The sequence below is a fragment of the Balaenoptera musculus genome, chromosome 20 (genome assembly GCF_009873245.2).
Source record: "Balaenoptera musculus isolate JJ_BM4_2016_0621 chromosome 20, mBalMus1.pri.v3, whole genome shotgun sequence".
NCBI lineage: Eukaryota > Metazoa > Chordata > Mammalia > Artiodactyla > Balaenopteridae > Balaenoptera > Balaenoptera musculus.
The window spans coordinates 16,333,893-16,348,122 of NC_045804.1; the positions used below are offsets into that span (position 1 = coordinate 16,333,893).

The 14,230-nt window shown below is 42.5% G+C and overlaps 2 protein-coding genes across 9 annotated transcripts in view; one reads left to right on the plus strand and one right to left on the minus strand.

The window, feature by feature from the left end:
- Positions 1-13,092, minus strand: part of MYL4 (myosin light chain 4) — a 29,870-nt gene extending 16,778 nt beyond the window's left edge. Inside the window, exon 1 of the mRNA XM_036836615.1 lies at positions 13,072-13,092. The gene's annotated coding sequence lies outside the window, so the exon portion shown is untranslated. The remainder of the gene's footprint in view (positions 1-13,071) is intronic.
- A 42-nt stretch (positions 13,093-13,134) lies between these two features.
- The window catches only part of CDC27 (cell division cycle 27), a 57,440-nt gene continuing 56,344 nt past the window's right edge, over positions 13,135-14,230 (plus strand). For 4 of the 8 annotated variants that reach the window (XM_036836609.1, XM_036836610.1, XM_036836606.1 and 1 more), the window contains exon 1: positions 13,135-13,322. In XM_036836609.1, coding sequence (XP_036692504.1) covers positions 13,296-13,322 — 27 coding nt within the window. In that variant the 5' untranslated portion in view covers positions 13,135-13,295. The remainder of the gene's footprint in view (positions 13,323-14,230) is intronic. The other 4 variants (XR_005017774.1, XM_036836604.1, XM_036836608.1 and 1 more) reach the window with 1 other exon arrangement.

Genomic DNA, 14,230 nt, shown 5'->3' on the forward strand with positions numbered 1-14,230 from the left:
CACAACTACTGAGCCTGCGTGCCACAACTACTGAAGCCCACGTGCCTAGAGCCCATGCTCCACAACAAGAGAAGCCACTGCAATGAGAAGCCCGCGCACCGCAGCGAAGAGTAGCCCCCACTCGCCACAACTAGAGAAAGCCCGCGCACAGCAACGAAGACCCAATGCAGCCAAAAATAAATAAATAAATTTAAAAAAAATAGTTGAAATAAGAAAAACAACTTTAGTAAAACAAGCAATATGTTAGGTATAAAAATAACTAAAATAGAGCACACAATAGATATGAAAAGTAGCAGAATGGACACAGCTGGGAAACATATTAGGGAATTGAAAGACAAAAGAGAGAATGTCTCCCAGAAGGAAAAAAGAAAGGCAAAGAAATAGAAAAGCTGGGACTTCCCTGGTGGTTCAGTGGTAAAGAATCTGCCTTCCAATGCAGGGGACATGTGTTCGATCCCTGGTCGGGGAACTAAGATCCCACATGCCACGGGGCAACTAAGCCCGTGTGCCACAACTACTGAGCTCGTGCTCCTCAACAAGAGAGCCCACGTGCTGCAAACTAAAGAGCCCATGCACTCTGGAGCCCTCACGCCACAACTAGAGAGAGAAAAAAAACCCACACGGCACAACTAGAGAGAAGCCCACGCGCCATAGTGAAGAGCCCGCACCACAATGGAAGATCCCGCACGCCTCAACAAAGACCCCTCATGCTGCAACTAAGACCTGATGCAGCCAAAAAATAATAAAGAAAAAAAGAAAAAATAGAAAAGCTAAGAAATATGGGGGATAGAAGGAGTACTGCTTTGTGATTTAGAAGGGCAATCAAGCAGGAGTTGGAAGCAATCTGGGTCTCCATCACTGGGAATCCCTGGGTAAGATGCACCATGCACCATGAAAGAGTGTGTAGCAGTTAGAAGCAAAGGATTAGATGCATACACAGAAGAAACATAGTGACAAGTAAGAAATTGAATGCGGTATAAGCCACGATAACATTTCTATAAATTAAAAATATATGCATACAATCTCACTGATATCGTATTGTATATGAACGAGCTAAAATTGAAGCTCCAAGGAAAGAAAATGCTTATTTGTGACTTAGCTAGATAGGTACAAGAATTTATGCTAAAACTGAAACTTCTCATAACGCAAATCAATACACATTTTTCTAACATAAACACACAGAATATTTTAATTATAATCAACAGTTCTATGTAAATTGGCTGCAAAAATGACAAGAAAAGTTTAAATGTTTTGCTGGTGTTAATAAATCTTAGAGTTGCTTTCCAATTTATGCAATATCTCTTTGAATTTCATGTTAATAATACTGATTGACACAAGAATTGGTAAATTTACTTAACTTGCACATAGTTGTGAAACTGACATGCTTTTGCTTCAAAGTCAAATCAATTCTAAAATGAAGCAATTTTTTCAATTTGGATGCAAATATTAAAAGAAAATGATTTTTTTGGTATTTGATTCAGTTACTGGAAAATTTTAAAGTATGTTTGGAACAACTCATGTACATGAATCTACTTTTCAACTGTGAATTTTATGAAATCTAGATACAGATCAAATATTTATGATGAAAATTTAGCATCCAAATTGAGATAATGCTATAAGAGTAAAACACACACTGGATTTTGAAGACTTAGGACCAAAAAAAAAAAAAGAATGTAATATATCTCCTTAGTAATTTTTTATTGATTACATCTTGAAATAACATTTTGGGTACACTAGGTAGAATAAAATATATTAAAAATCTTAAAATACATGCATACTAGAAACATTACCTGTTATTCAAGAACACATACAAACAAAAGAAATACACATTAAAAATATCTGATGGTTGCCTAATGTTGTAATGTCGAGCGTAGTTTAGATGGGAAGGGTAATGAGATAAAAGGGAAAAAATAAACAATTAAACAAGAGAGGCCTTGCATGAACCATTGATGAAAGAAGGCTATAAATCAAGGAGCGTGATTAACCCAGAGTCCTCTGTATCTAAGATTCCTTGCCACCAAGGAAGGAGGAAAAAAGCAATGAGTCACCTGAAGTGTCAGAGACCCTTAAGGCCCAGAGCACCCAAGGTAAAGGCAGAAAAGGAGTAGAAAGGTGTCTAAAATCAAAATTTCAAGGACCATGGTAGCACCGGCTCTCAGAGCACTTAAATCAGGTCCTCAAACTTCGTTTCCTTGGCTGTTTTAGTTCAGGTGGAGAGAGCTACATGTGCTTGGCCTCATCACTCAACAGTCAGCCTAAATGGCTGAAGCTATTTTCTGTGCTGAGATCAAGGCAGTGCCGCCTGGAGACGTATCTGCCAACTGAACTGTGGGAGGAGGATGCTGGGGGGGCCCAACGACAGGTGGGTTAGAGCCCGCCTGAGGACCGAAAGCTGAGCGCAGGACAGCTGGTGTTTGGCAAAGCGATTTACAGATGAAAAGCAGCAGAGAGCAAGTTGGAATCCTCACCAGTCATCCAAACTGCATTCTCCCAGACATCCTGACAGCTGCAAGGAGCTTTAGAGACCCAGAGAAGAGGGGGTGACTTGCCCGAGGTCACACTGTGAGTCACGGCAGACCTGGGACAAGAGCCCAGGACACTACTCTAAGGTGACAGTGGGAGCTGGAATTGCTGATAGGGGTTCCCTCTGGGAGAGGCCTGGCCCCCAAGGGAGCATGGAAGCAAGAAGGCATCAATGAAAGAGCTGGCCTGGCGCCTACAGCATGGATGGCTCTCAGTAAGGAGGAGGTGATTCAAACTCCTAGCAGGCACTTGTTCTCAGCATTTGGGGATGTGCTTTCAATGCTCAAGATGATTCTCTTTTCTCGTTTTCCGTTTCCACCAGCTTCTTCTTTTACTTCTTGAATTCTGACTTCCCCCCTAGCACTCCACTGGTGACTTGTCTGTGGCTAGATCTGTGGTCTTAGATATCTCTAGGCCTTCTCTGCTGTACTTACAACACCAAAGATGTCACTGACCCTCCTCTCCTTTATCTCCTTTATCTACATTACTCTCATTCACTCATTCAACCAGCACCTAATGAGCACCCACAGTGTGCAGGTACGTTTACTAAGATGAGTGAGAGGCCTCCGCTGGCCCCAAGGAGCTCACTGTCTGGTGTGGAGGATGCAGATATATAAACAGAGTTTCAATATAATGATAAATACTCTCACAAAGGTTTTACAAGGTATAACATAACCCCAAAAAGAAAGCATTTAGTTCTACCTGAAAAATCTATATCTCCAGTGCCAGCTTCTTTCTTAAATTGTTCAAGCTTCACATTTTCAATTGACCTTTGGACATTTCTCACCTGAGGCATTTCAAACTCAGTATGTTTTAAACCTAGCTTATCACCTATCTCCCAAATCATATATTTGTGACACAAAAACAAACCAAGAATAATAACAAAGTCTATTTAAGACCACTATGGTGTATACTCAAGACTGGAATAAATCAAGTCTGTGTTTAATCCATTGCTGTGCAATTTATTTAGAGAACAATGAAAGTCTCTCTAGAAACTAGAAAAGGGAGAAATAAAGAATCTATTATTTGGTTGGTGTCCTCTCCAAATGATACAGATATTTTTTGTCTAGCAGTCAGACATATATGTCCCTTCTGAGGAAAAGTAGATAATAGCCAGTAAGATCATTCAATTAGCTCTTTTGGTTTGAAGTCTATAGTCACCAAGCTGCCTTCTGGTTAGAAGGTTAGAATCTTAATGCCCTCAGGAGAAGGAATTGGATAAGAATATTTCTTACTATAAATGAGTAATTCGGAACCATTTCCATTTTCCATCTTTTTTTCAGATTCAACCATCTAGGATCCTATCATAATAGAAATTTAGAGTTGCCTAGACTCCCTAGCAGCCTCTCTGCTGCATTCCTGGTCCCTACTCTCTCCTCCAATTCACACAATCCTCAGCTGTTAGCATAATCTTTCTCAAATTCCATTCTCATGAGGTCACTCCCCAGCTCAGTCACCACCAGCAGCTCCCTTGGTCTATTTTATCAGTCTAAAGTCATCAACCTGGAACCCAAAGCTTATCAACTGTCCCCAACACCATCATTTCAACAAAGTTTATACAGCCTCCGCTCCAAACAAGCTAATTTGCTTACCATTGATCTCTTTACCTTTGAGTCTGCATAGCCCTCCTAGCCAAGATGCATCTTCTGATTAGCCTCAACACTTCAGACACTGCCTAGACTTTAAATCCCTCAAGGACGTGTGGGCAAGGCCAGCATGTTCTCTGGGTCCAGAGAGGGGGAGTCAAAAAAGCATCAAGTTATGACCAATAAGAGATAAGTTAAGTGGTCAAATCATTCAATCATCAGATATTCCAAAAATTTATAATATTTTAATATATCTTCATATTTGTACAGCGCACTGTGCTAGGTGGTGGGGATATCATGGAAAGTCAAAGTCCCTGCCTTCAAGGAACTTACAGTAAACAAATATAATTAAAATTACCATACATACTATGAAGGAAAAGAATGACAACTCTGTGAGAGAGAACAATAGGATGGAGCTAATTTGAAAAGATACATGCACCCCAGTGTTCATAGCAGCACAATTTACAATAGCCAAGACATGGAAGCTACTTAAGTGTCCATCAACAGATGAATGGATAAAAAGATATGTGTGTGTATATGTATGTATATGTATATATATATATATATATATAAAAAATATATAAAGGAATATTACTTGGCCATAAAAAAGAATGAAATATTACCATTTGCAGCAACATGGATGGACCTAGAGGATACTAAGTGAAGTAAGACAGAGAGACAAATATTATATGATATCACTTATATGTGGAATCTAAAAAATAATACAGATGAATTTATTTACAAAATAGAAACAGACTCACAAGGCGTAGAAAACAAACTTATGGCTTTCAAAAGTGAAAGGGGAGGGAAGGGATAAATTAGGAGTATGGGATTAACAGATGCACACTACTATATATAAAATAGACAAACAACAAGAATTTACAGTATAGCACAGGGAACTATATTCATTATCTTATAATAACCTACGATGGAAAAGAATCTGGAAAAGGCTTTCCTGGTGGCGCAGTGGTTAAGAATCCACCTGCCAATGCAGGGGACATGGGTTCAAGCCCTGGTCTGGGAAGATCCCACATGCTGAGGAGTAACTAAGCCCGTGTGCCACAACTACTGAGCCTGCACTCTAGAGCCTGCAAGCCACAGCTACTGAAGCCCGCACGCCTAGAGCCCGTGCTCTGCAACAAGAGAAGCCACCACAGTGAGAAGACCACATACCACAATGAAGAGTAGCCCCCGCTCACTGCAACTAGAGAAAGCCCACGCACAGCAACGAAGACCCAATGCAGCCAAAAATAAATAAATAAAATAAATAAATTTATATATAAAAAAAAGAAAGTTGAAAAAAAAGAATCTGGAAAGATATATATATATATAAATATAGATATATATATCTGAATCTCTTTGCTGTACACCTGAAACTAATACAATATTGTAAATCAACTATACTTCAATTTTATAAAAAAAGAAAAAGGATGAAGCTAATAATTTAGATTAGGTAGCACACGGAATATTCTGAGGAGGTGATATTAAGGCTGAGGCCTGAAGGATGAGTAGAATTTAACCAGTCAAAGAGAAAGGGAAAAGTACTTTAGGAAGAAGAAGTAATATTTGTCAAGGCTTACACTTTAATCACTCAGTCAATATTTTTTAAACATCTACTAAATATGTAATGCTTTTCAAAGAACAATATAGAGAAATATAAGACTTGGCCTTCCCTTAGCGAGACAAGACATAAATAGAATAACCAATTGTATTAGTCTGCTCAGGATGCTATAACAAAATACCACAGATTGGGTGCCTTAAACAACAGAAATTTATTTTCTCATAGTTTGGAGGCTAGAAGTTCATGATCAAGATGCTAGCAAATTTGGTTTCTGGTAAGAGCTCTCTTCCTAGCTTGTAGTTGACTACCTTCTCGTTATGCCCTCATATGACATTTCCATGGTGATGTGCATGTACAAGGGAGGGCAGTAGAGAAAGAGAGTGAGCTCTCTGGTGTCTCTTCTTATAAGGACACTAATCCTATTGGATCAGGGCTCCACCCTTATGATCTCATTAACCTTAGAGGCTCCATCTGCAAATACAGCCACACTGGGGGTTAGGGCTTCAACATATGAATTGGGAGGGGAGGGGGACACAAATATTCAGTACATAACATCAATCAGTAAACAAAAAATAATAATAGGAACAGGTATAGCACAGGGAACTACTCAATGCTCTGTGGTGACCTAAATGGGAAGGAAATCTAAAAAAAGAGTGGAGATATCTATCTATCTATCTATCTATCTATCTATCTATCTATCTATCTGATTCACCTTGTTGTACAGCAGAAACTAACACAACATTGTAAAGCAACTATACTCCAATAAAAATTTTTTAAAAATAATAATAGGAACAGAATGAGTTTATTCTATTCATTCATTAAACAAATAAGAATGAATACCCATCATGTACAGGCATATCTTGTTTTATTACATTTTGCTTTGTTACCGTCTACAAATTGAAGATTGTGGTAACCCTGCATCAAGCAAATCTATTGGCACTATTTTTCCAACAGCATTTGCTCACTTTGTGTCTCTGTGTCACATTTTGGTAATTCTCACAATATTTCAAACTTTTTCATTATTATTATATTTGTTATGGTGATCTGTGTCCAGTGATCTTTGATGTTACTACTATTACTTGCTGAAGTATTTTTAAATTAAGGTATGTACATTTTTTTAGACATAATACTATTGCACACTTAATAGACTACAGTACACTATAAACATAACTTTTATAAGCACTGGGAAGACAAAAAATTCATGTGACTTGCTGTGTTTTGATATTTGCTTTATTGTGATGGTCTTGAATACAACTCACAATATCTGCAAGTTATGCCTGTACCAGATGCTGTATTAAGGGTGGAGAATACATCCTGCAACAGGCAAACAAGGCTTCTATCATGGAGCTTATAGGCTAGGTAGGAAGTAATCACAGTAAAGGGTGATAAGAGTAATGACGGGCTTCCCTGGTGGCGCAGTGGTTGGGAGTCTGCCTGCCGGTGCGGGGGACGCGGGTTCGGGCTCTGGTCTGGGAGGGTCCCGCGTGCCGCGGAGCGGCTGGGCCCGTGGGCCACAGCTGCTGAGCCTGCGCGTCTGGAGCCTGTGCTCCGCAACGAGAGAGGCCGCGACGGTGAGAGGCCCGCGCACCGCGATGGGGAGTGGCCCCCGCTCTCCGCAGCTGGAGGAAGTCCCCGCGCAGGGACGGGGACCCAACACAGCCAAAAATAAATATAAATAAATAAATAACTTTATAAAAAAAAAAAAAAAAAAAAAAGAGTAATGACAAGTATGTTAGCACTCGAGCAGTAGCAGGGATAGGCAACCTATCCCTGTATTCCAATACATCAGAACAAAATCTAAGGAAGTATATTTGGAGGATGGGCAGAGATAGCCAAGTGAAGAGTGGAATTAGAGTGTTCTGGACAGAGAGAGCAGTATATACAAAGACTCTGGGGCAAGAAAGTGGGTCAAGAAGTTCCATGTAGCTGGTGTAGGGGAGAGAAAAAAACCTTTTCCCTCTACCCTCTTATTTTCAGGGTCTGGGGCCTTGCAAATTAAACTGACAAAAGACGGGTTAACAGAATTTTAAAAAACAACATTTTATTTACACATGCAACATGCATATACATGGGAGAATTCAGTGATAAGTGACTCAAAGAGGTGGTTAGAATTTGGGGCCTACCTATCACCTTAGCAAAGGGCAATATATTTGTGGAGAAGTAACAAGACAAAGAAACAGGGTTTGGGCCTCTAGGGGTGGTAAATTGTGGAAAGGTAAATAGATGGGGAAATGAATGGAAGATAAAGGTTATTTTAGTAAGGGTTTTTGGTACAGAGCCAGCTCAGTGCCAACCCTCTGTCTCCAGTGATAATGGTTGTTTTCCTGCTCCTTTTATAGGAGAGGGGAGAGGATACACCTTCACAAAGGGGAATTTATGTCGTGCTTTTAGGCAGATAGGGGGAGGGCAAAAAGATTTATGTTTGCTGCCTTAACTGCTTTCGGTTCAAAATAATCCTCATGCCAAAGTGGCATTTTCTGATCCCCTTCGCTGGAATATATAGTATAAGAGGGAGACAGGCGACTGAAGGCTGAATGAGGAGGCAGAGACTAGACCTTGGACAGCCTTATAAGACTAGTTAAAAGGTTTGGACTATATCCTGAGAACAATGGGAAATCCTAAATTGGGGCATGTAAAAAGTTAATAAACTGAAACTTCAATTAAAATGGAGTTGGGAGGGCTTCCCTGGTGGCGCAGTGGTTGAGAATCTGTCTGCCAATGCAGGGCACACGGGTTCGAGCCCTGGTCTGGGAAGATCCCACGTGCCGCAGAGCAACTAAGCCCGTGCGCCACAACTACTGAGCCTGCGCGTCTGGAGCCTGTGTTCCGCAACAAGAGAGGCCACGAGAGTGAGAGGCCCGCGCACCGCGATGAAGAGTGGCCCCCGCTCGCCGCAACTAGAGAAAGCCCTCGCACAGAAACGAAGACTCAACACAGCCAAAAATAAATAAATAATTAAATAAATAAATAATTTAAAAAAAAAAAAAAGGAGTTGGGAGACCAGAAGAGGGCGTGAGAGCAATAGCAGAGCCCAACAGGAAGAAGAAAGACTTCCTCTTCTTTCTTGGCAAGAGCTCAGCCAATGAGAGACTGTCACAACTCAGCCAAGGAAGAGCCATGGACTTTTTGTTTACTATAGCCCTCCTGACTTCCTTTTCCCTTCTATAAAAGAGTTCTTCTTTTCCATTTTTGCTGGGGACTTTCATGTGGCTCACCATAGTTGCAGATCCTGAATTGAACTTCTTTGCTGATCCCCCAAAAAACATTTTTTTTGCTGAAGAAATAAATGGCAGTCTATTTTTTTATTTTTATTTTTAATTTTTTAAAATTTATTTATTTATTTATATTTTGGCTGCGTTGGGGTCTTCATAGCTGTGCGCAGGCTTTCTCCAGTTGCGGAGAGCGTGGGCTACTCTTTGTTGCGGTTCGCGGACTTCTCATTGCGGTGGCTTCTTGTTGCGGAGCGCAGGCTCTACGCGCGCCGGCTTCAGTAACTGTGGCACGTGGGCTCAGTAGCTGTGGCTTGCGGGCTCTAGAGCTCAGGCTCAGTAGTTGTGGTGCACGAGCTTAGTTGCTCCACAGCATGTGGGATCTGCTCAGACCAGGGCTCAAATCTGTCCCCTGCATTGGCAGGCGGATTCTTAACCACTGTGCCACCAGGGAAGTCCCAGTCTATTTGTTTTAGGTCAACAGTGGGGAGGCTTAGCAAGGGGGGTCCTGACATGATTAAACTTGTTTTTGGAGGTAGGTGAGACTTCAGGCAGGAAGAGACATGAAGGTGTATATTTAGGAGGTAAAATTAGTAGGGCTTTGAGACTGGATGTTAGGGCTAAAAAAAGAGAGTGGTTTCAGGTTTGGGCGATGGAGAAACTGGGAAAGGTAATACTTCAAGGAAGGTAATATTTTAAGTATGAGGAATGAGGAGTTCCATTCTGAACAAAGTATTTGTGAGACATCCCGTTGACAGCTAGGCATTTAGGTCTGGAGTTCTAAAAAGAGTCTGGCTGGAGATACAGATTTTGGAACAATTTTAGATAAAAAATTGAGGCCATGAGAATGAACGAGTTTGCCTAAGAAGAATGTGTAAGATGAGAAGGCCTAGAACTGACCCCTGAAGCATTCTAATGTTAGGGGTTCTGTAAAGGAAACTGATAAAGAACAGAGCAGTAGGAGGAAAATCAGGAGACTGCGTGATCAGAGATGCCAAAGGAAGGGGATGATTTGATGAAGAGAGAGGAGCAAAGATGGGGGGGGAAGCTTCACGGTCAGGTAGTATAAAGAGGATAAGAGGCAGCGTGCAACAGGGACAAGAGAAGCGTACAGATAAGGGGGACTGAAGGAATTCAGAAGAGTAAGCTTACTCTGGCTATACCAGTGGGCCTGCACCTTGCCAATGATACCATGTCTAGCTTCTTGAATAGTTCCCTAAACCCTGGTTTCCAAATCTGATTGAATATGAAACAGACCAAGAGGCAGGCGAAGGAAAAGGATAATTTATCATGTTTGGAATAATGCTTATTGTAACCTAACTCCACTTGCCAGCTAAAGATATGTTGATAATGGGTGATGGCAGGATGCTCAAGTGGTTGCCTCACCTCACGGTGAGTTTAAGTAGGTCAATCAGGAACAGAAAAGGAAGTAAAAATGCTCTAAAAGAGTCCATCAAAGCACAACTTCAAACAATGTGGTCTGAATGGGCACAAAACCGCAACAGATGTGTTAGCCCAGTGAACAATGGTCAGAAAAGAGATGCTCTTTTTTAGAAAAAAGAAAAAAAGGGTGGGGGGGTGAATTTTAGGCAAATTCTAAGCTTAAGAGCCAGAGTGCTAAGCATCACAGAGTCTTTAAATGCTAAGCCTAGACACACATTTTCACACAAAAAGTATCATCTTTACATATCCTGTGTTGTGAGTTTCTACATTTAAATTTACAGGAATCAAATGCGCAGGTACAAGACATGGCAGCATGTTGTGTGAAACAGCGCTACGTGTGTAAAATAACCAAAAGCTTAGCATGAGCAGTCATGTGACTGTTATGCACATACAACTTTAGTCCACTTTGATAGAAGTCATCCAGATAGTAAAAGCAATAGTCCTATTGCCTTCTGAATTCATTTGACTAAATCTGGAGTGCTGTGTTCAGTTAAAGCATCACATTTTAAGAGTAATATCGCTTACCCACCCCTGTCTTTCCATTCCCACTGCCAGAGTCTCTCATCTCACACCTTGTAGAGTGTTTCCAAAGATGGTCAATCCCTCCCATGGCACATGCCTTTTGCAGTGTCACTTTGCCATTCCTCCCATCTCCTCCTGTTGAGACACAGGCTGCCCCTGTGTCTTAATCTGACCAATAAGAAGTGATGGGGTTTGACTTACAGACCTAGGCCTTAAGGGGTCTCACAGCTTCTGTTTTTGCCTTCTTGGTTGCCAGCCGCCAAGTCAAGAAGCTGGGATTAGACTACTGACTGATGAGAGGTCATGTGGAGGAGAAATGAGGGGCTCAGCCAACAGCCAGCACCAAGGCCCCAAACATGTGAGTGAAGTCATCTTGGATCTTCCAGCCCTAATCAAGCCAACGATGGTAATATTCTGTATCTATGCTATCCAGTATGGGAGTCGCTAGCCACATACGTGTATTGAGTCCTTGGAATGTGGCTAGGGCATCTGAAGAGCTTCATTTTTAATTTCACTTGAATTTAACTAAACTTTAGCTAGTGGCTACCACACTGGACAGTGTAGAACACTATTTCCACTCTAATTCATCCAGCATAATCCTGCTAACAGAACAGGGCATATGGCAGCATAAAATCAGTTTAGCACCTACCCTTTATGGGGCTGTAAGTACACAAGCAGTGACTAGAGATGGCTGGTGGTAAAGGTTATAGCTCTGTTAAGTGTGTGAAGCAGTGCCAACTGGTGTTTAAAACAAAACAAAACACTCCCCCACAACATCACCCAAAGGAAGGGAGTGACCCATTCTAACCTGATTTTATCTGAATAAAATGTGAGAAACAGAAAGGGAAATTTCCACACAAATGGAATATACCATTGAGTCCCACATCTACCCTAGAGATGTCCTGATTAGGACATCAACCTTTAAAAACTGTTTTCTTCAACCATATGGTTACCAAAGGGGAAAGGGAGGAAGAGAGGGAGAAATTAGGTGTGTGGGATTAGTAGATACAAACTACTATGCACAAAACAAACAACAAGGATTTACTGTATATCACAGGGAGCTATATTCAGTATCTTGTAATAACCCATAGTGGAAAAATAATCTGAAAAAATATATATATATGAATCACTTTGCTGTACACCTGAAACCAACACCATACTGTAAATCAACTATACTTCAATTAAAAAAATATTGCAAAGACTGTTTTTCTCATCTACCAAAAACCAAAATTTTAATCGTTCCCTGTTCACACATTTCGGAGGTAGAGGGAGCAGGAAGGAAATCTGAGAGCCTCTTACGTGTGTTAGACACAGTCACATACATTAATGCACGTAGTTCTCTTAATGGTTTTTTTTCAGACTAGGGAAATAGAAGTTCAGAGAGGCTGTGACTTGCTAAGGACCTAAAGCTAAATTAGTGCAGAGATAAAATTCAAATCCAACCTCCAGATTTCCCAACACACCACAATGCCTCTCTTAACAAGAAGAAAAATTTCTGCTCTCCTGAGATTTTCCGTGATCTGGCCACCTAAATACTCATTTCCAGTTAATGTCTTAACTCTTACCGGATTGATCTCATTTTACATCCTTTCACTTTCTCCTTTCATTTCTTCTAAGTCTACCCATCCTTCAAAACCCAGTTTAAGTCTGAAACTTTCCTCATCCCAATGCTAATTAATTTCCCTTTCCTCTCCTCTGAATTTTAACGTCACTTATAATGGGCACCACATAATGTAGCATTCTTTGTTACATTACTTTTCGTTAAATAGACCGTAATCTCTTTGAGGACAGAGGTCAATACTAAATCTTTGAAGAATGGCAATCTTTCCAATTTCCTATTTCCCTTTGAGCCATGAATAGGTAGTTCTGGAATGGATGAACGCGACCTAAACTCAACAGACAGATACTTCTTGATTAATTAAAGTCAGCCCCAAACTCTCGAGTTTAACCCTTTGCTTAATCTACCGCGCACCAGTTAATCCAGCAAGGTTGAATGGCGAACCGAGACCTCAGCCCGGCCACGTAACGCTCCCAGCGGACTCCCGCACGCCACGCCCAGCCTATTGGTTGCCGATTAGGCGTGCCCCAGCCTAGGGTGGCCGATGGGGCGTGGCGTGCGTGAGTGAAGGCGTGGCCGAGAAGAGGAACCTACGCTCTGGATCACACTCGGTAGTCTCCGGTAGTCCTCGACAACTTCCGGCAACGGTCTCCTCCTCCGCTGATTCACCTCGGGCATTTCCGGTCTCCTTCGGGCCTTTTCGTCTGGCTCCCGCGCGGGTCTCTCCACTTCGGGTTTTTCCGTGTCCCGCTCGGAGGTACTCGGCAATCGCTCGGCTTCCCCCATCCCCCGGTAACGGTCGCTGGTGAGTTTAAATGAGCCGGGGCTGGCCGGGCCGGAGCCGCTACGGGGGGGGCTTGAGGCACTGCAGAAAGTGGGCCTGAGCCTCCAGGATGACGGTGCTGCAGGAACCTGTCCAGGTAATGGTAACCGTCTTCTCTGAGGCTTGGCTCTCAGCCCCGGTCGGGAAGCAGCGTATGGCCACTCCGCGGCCTGGTGCGGCCTAGGCCCAGCTGCTTCTCCCGCCTCCCCTCACGCCGGCTCCTGCCTGTCTTCTCGTCAGTTCCGAGGCCTTGCCCGCAACCTCAGCCGTGTTACCTCTGGCCCTACGTTACTTCTTCCCCTTGGTGTGAGCGGAGTTCGGCAATAATACCTCCTTTACCCCCGGGCCAGCGTCCGGCGAGCCCCTCCTGTCAGCCCAGCGGCCGGGCCCCGGCCGGCGTGAGGGATGAGGGGCCGACAACTCGCCCCAGGTGCTCTCTTGCCTAAGGATGTTTGGGAGGCACGTTTGATCAGCGATTGTACGATCTTCATAACGGTGGGGCACGTTTGCAGGACGAGTGTTGGTTTTGTTTTTGTTTTGTGTGAGAAGGTGGAGGGAGGGTAGGATCGGTGTTTTTAATACTAATTTCTATTTTGGTAACAGACTTTGTAGCCCACGTTGCTTTTCTCGCTCAGTAAATTTCCCTCTGGACAATGATCTGCGAAGAGAACCCCAAGGCCCAGTGCCGAGGCGCAAGCACCTATACAAGGGGAGAGGGTGGAAACGGCGAATTGGGTTTTTTCCATGACCTGTGAGGGGGATGAGGAGTGTTTTATTGTGCCTGTGTACAGGGCGTGCAGGAAGTGAAAGACAAATGATGGTTTTTCCATCCATACCACACCAAGGTATGCTTTGACGCACAGTGCTCTGTTGGCATGGAAGAAACACTATTGGATTTTTAAGTGTGTGCAGCAGTGCCAAGTCATTTCCCCCCCGCCATCTGGAGAAACTGAATCTTTTGTCCCTTGGTGATGGACCAGGTCTGTGAGACTTTCACCCTATCCT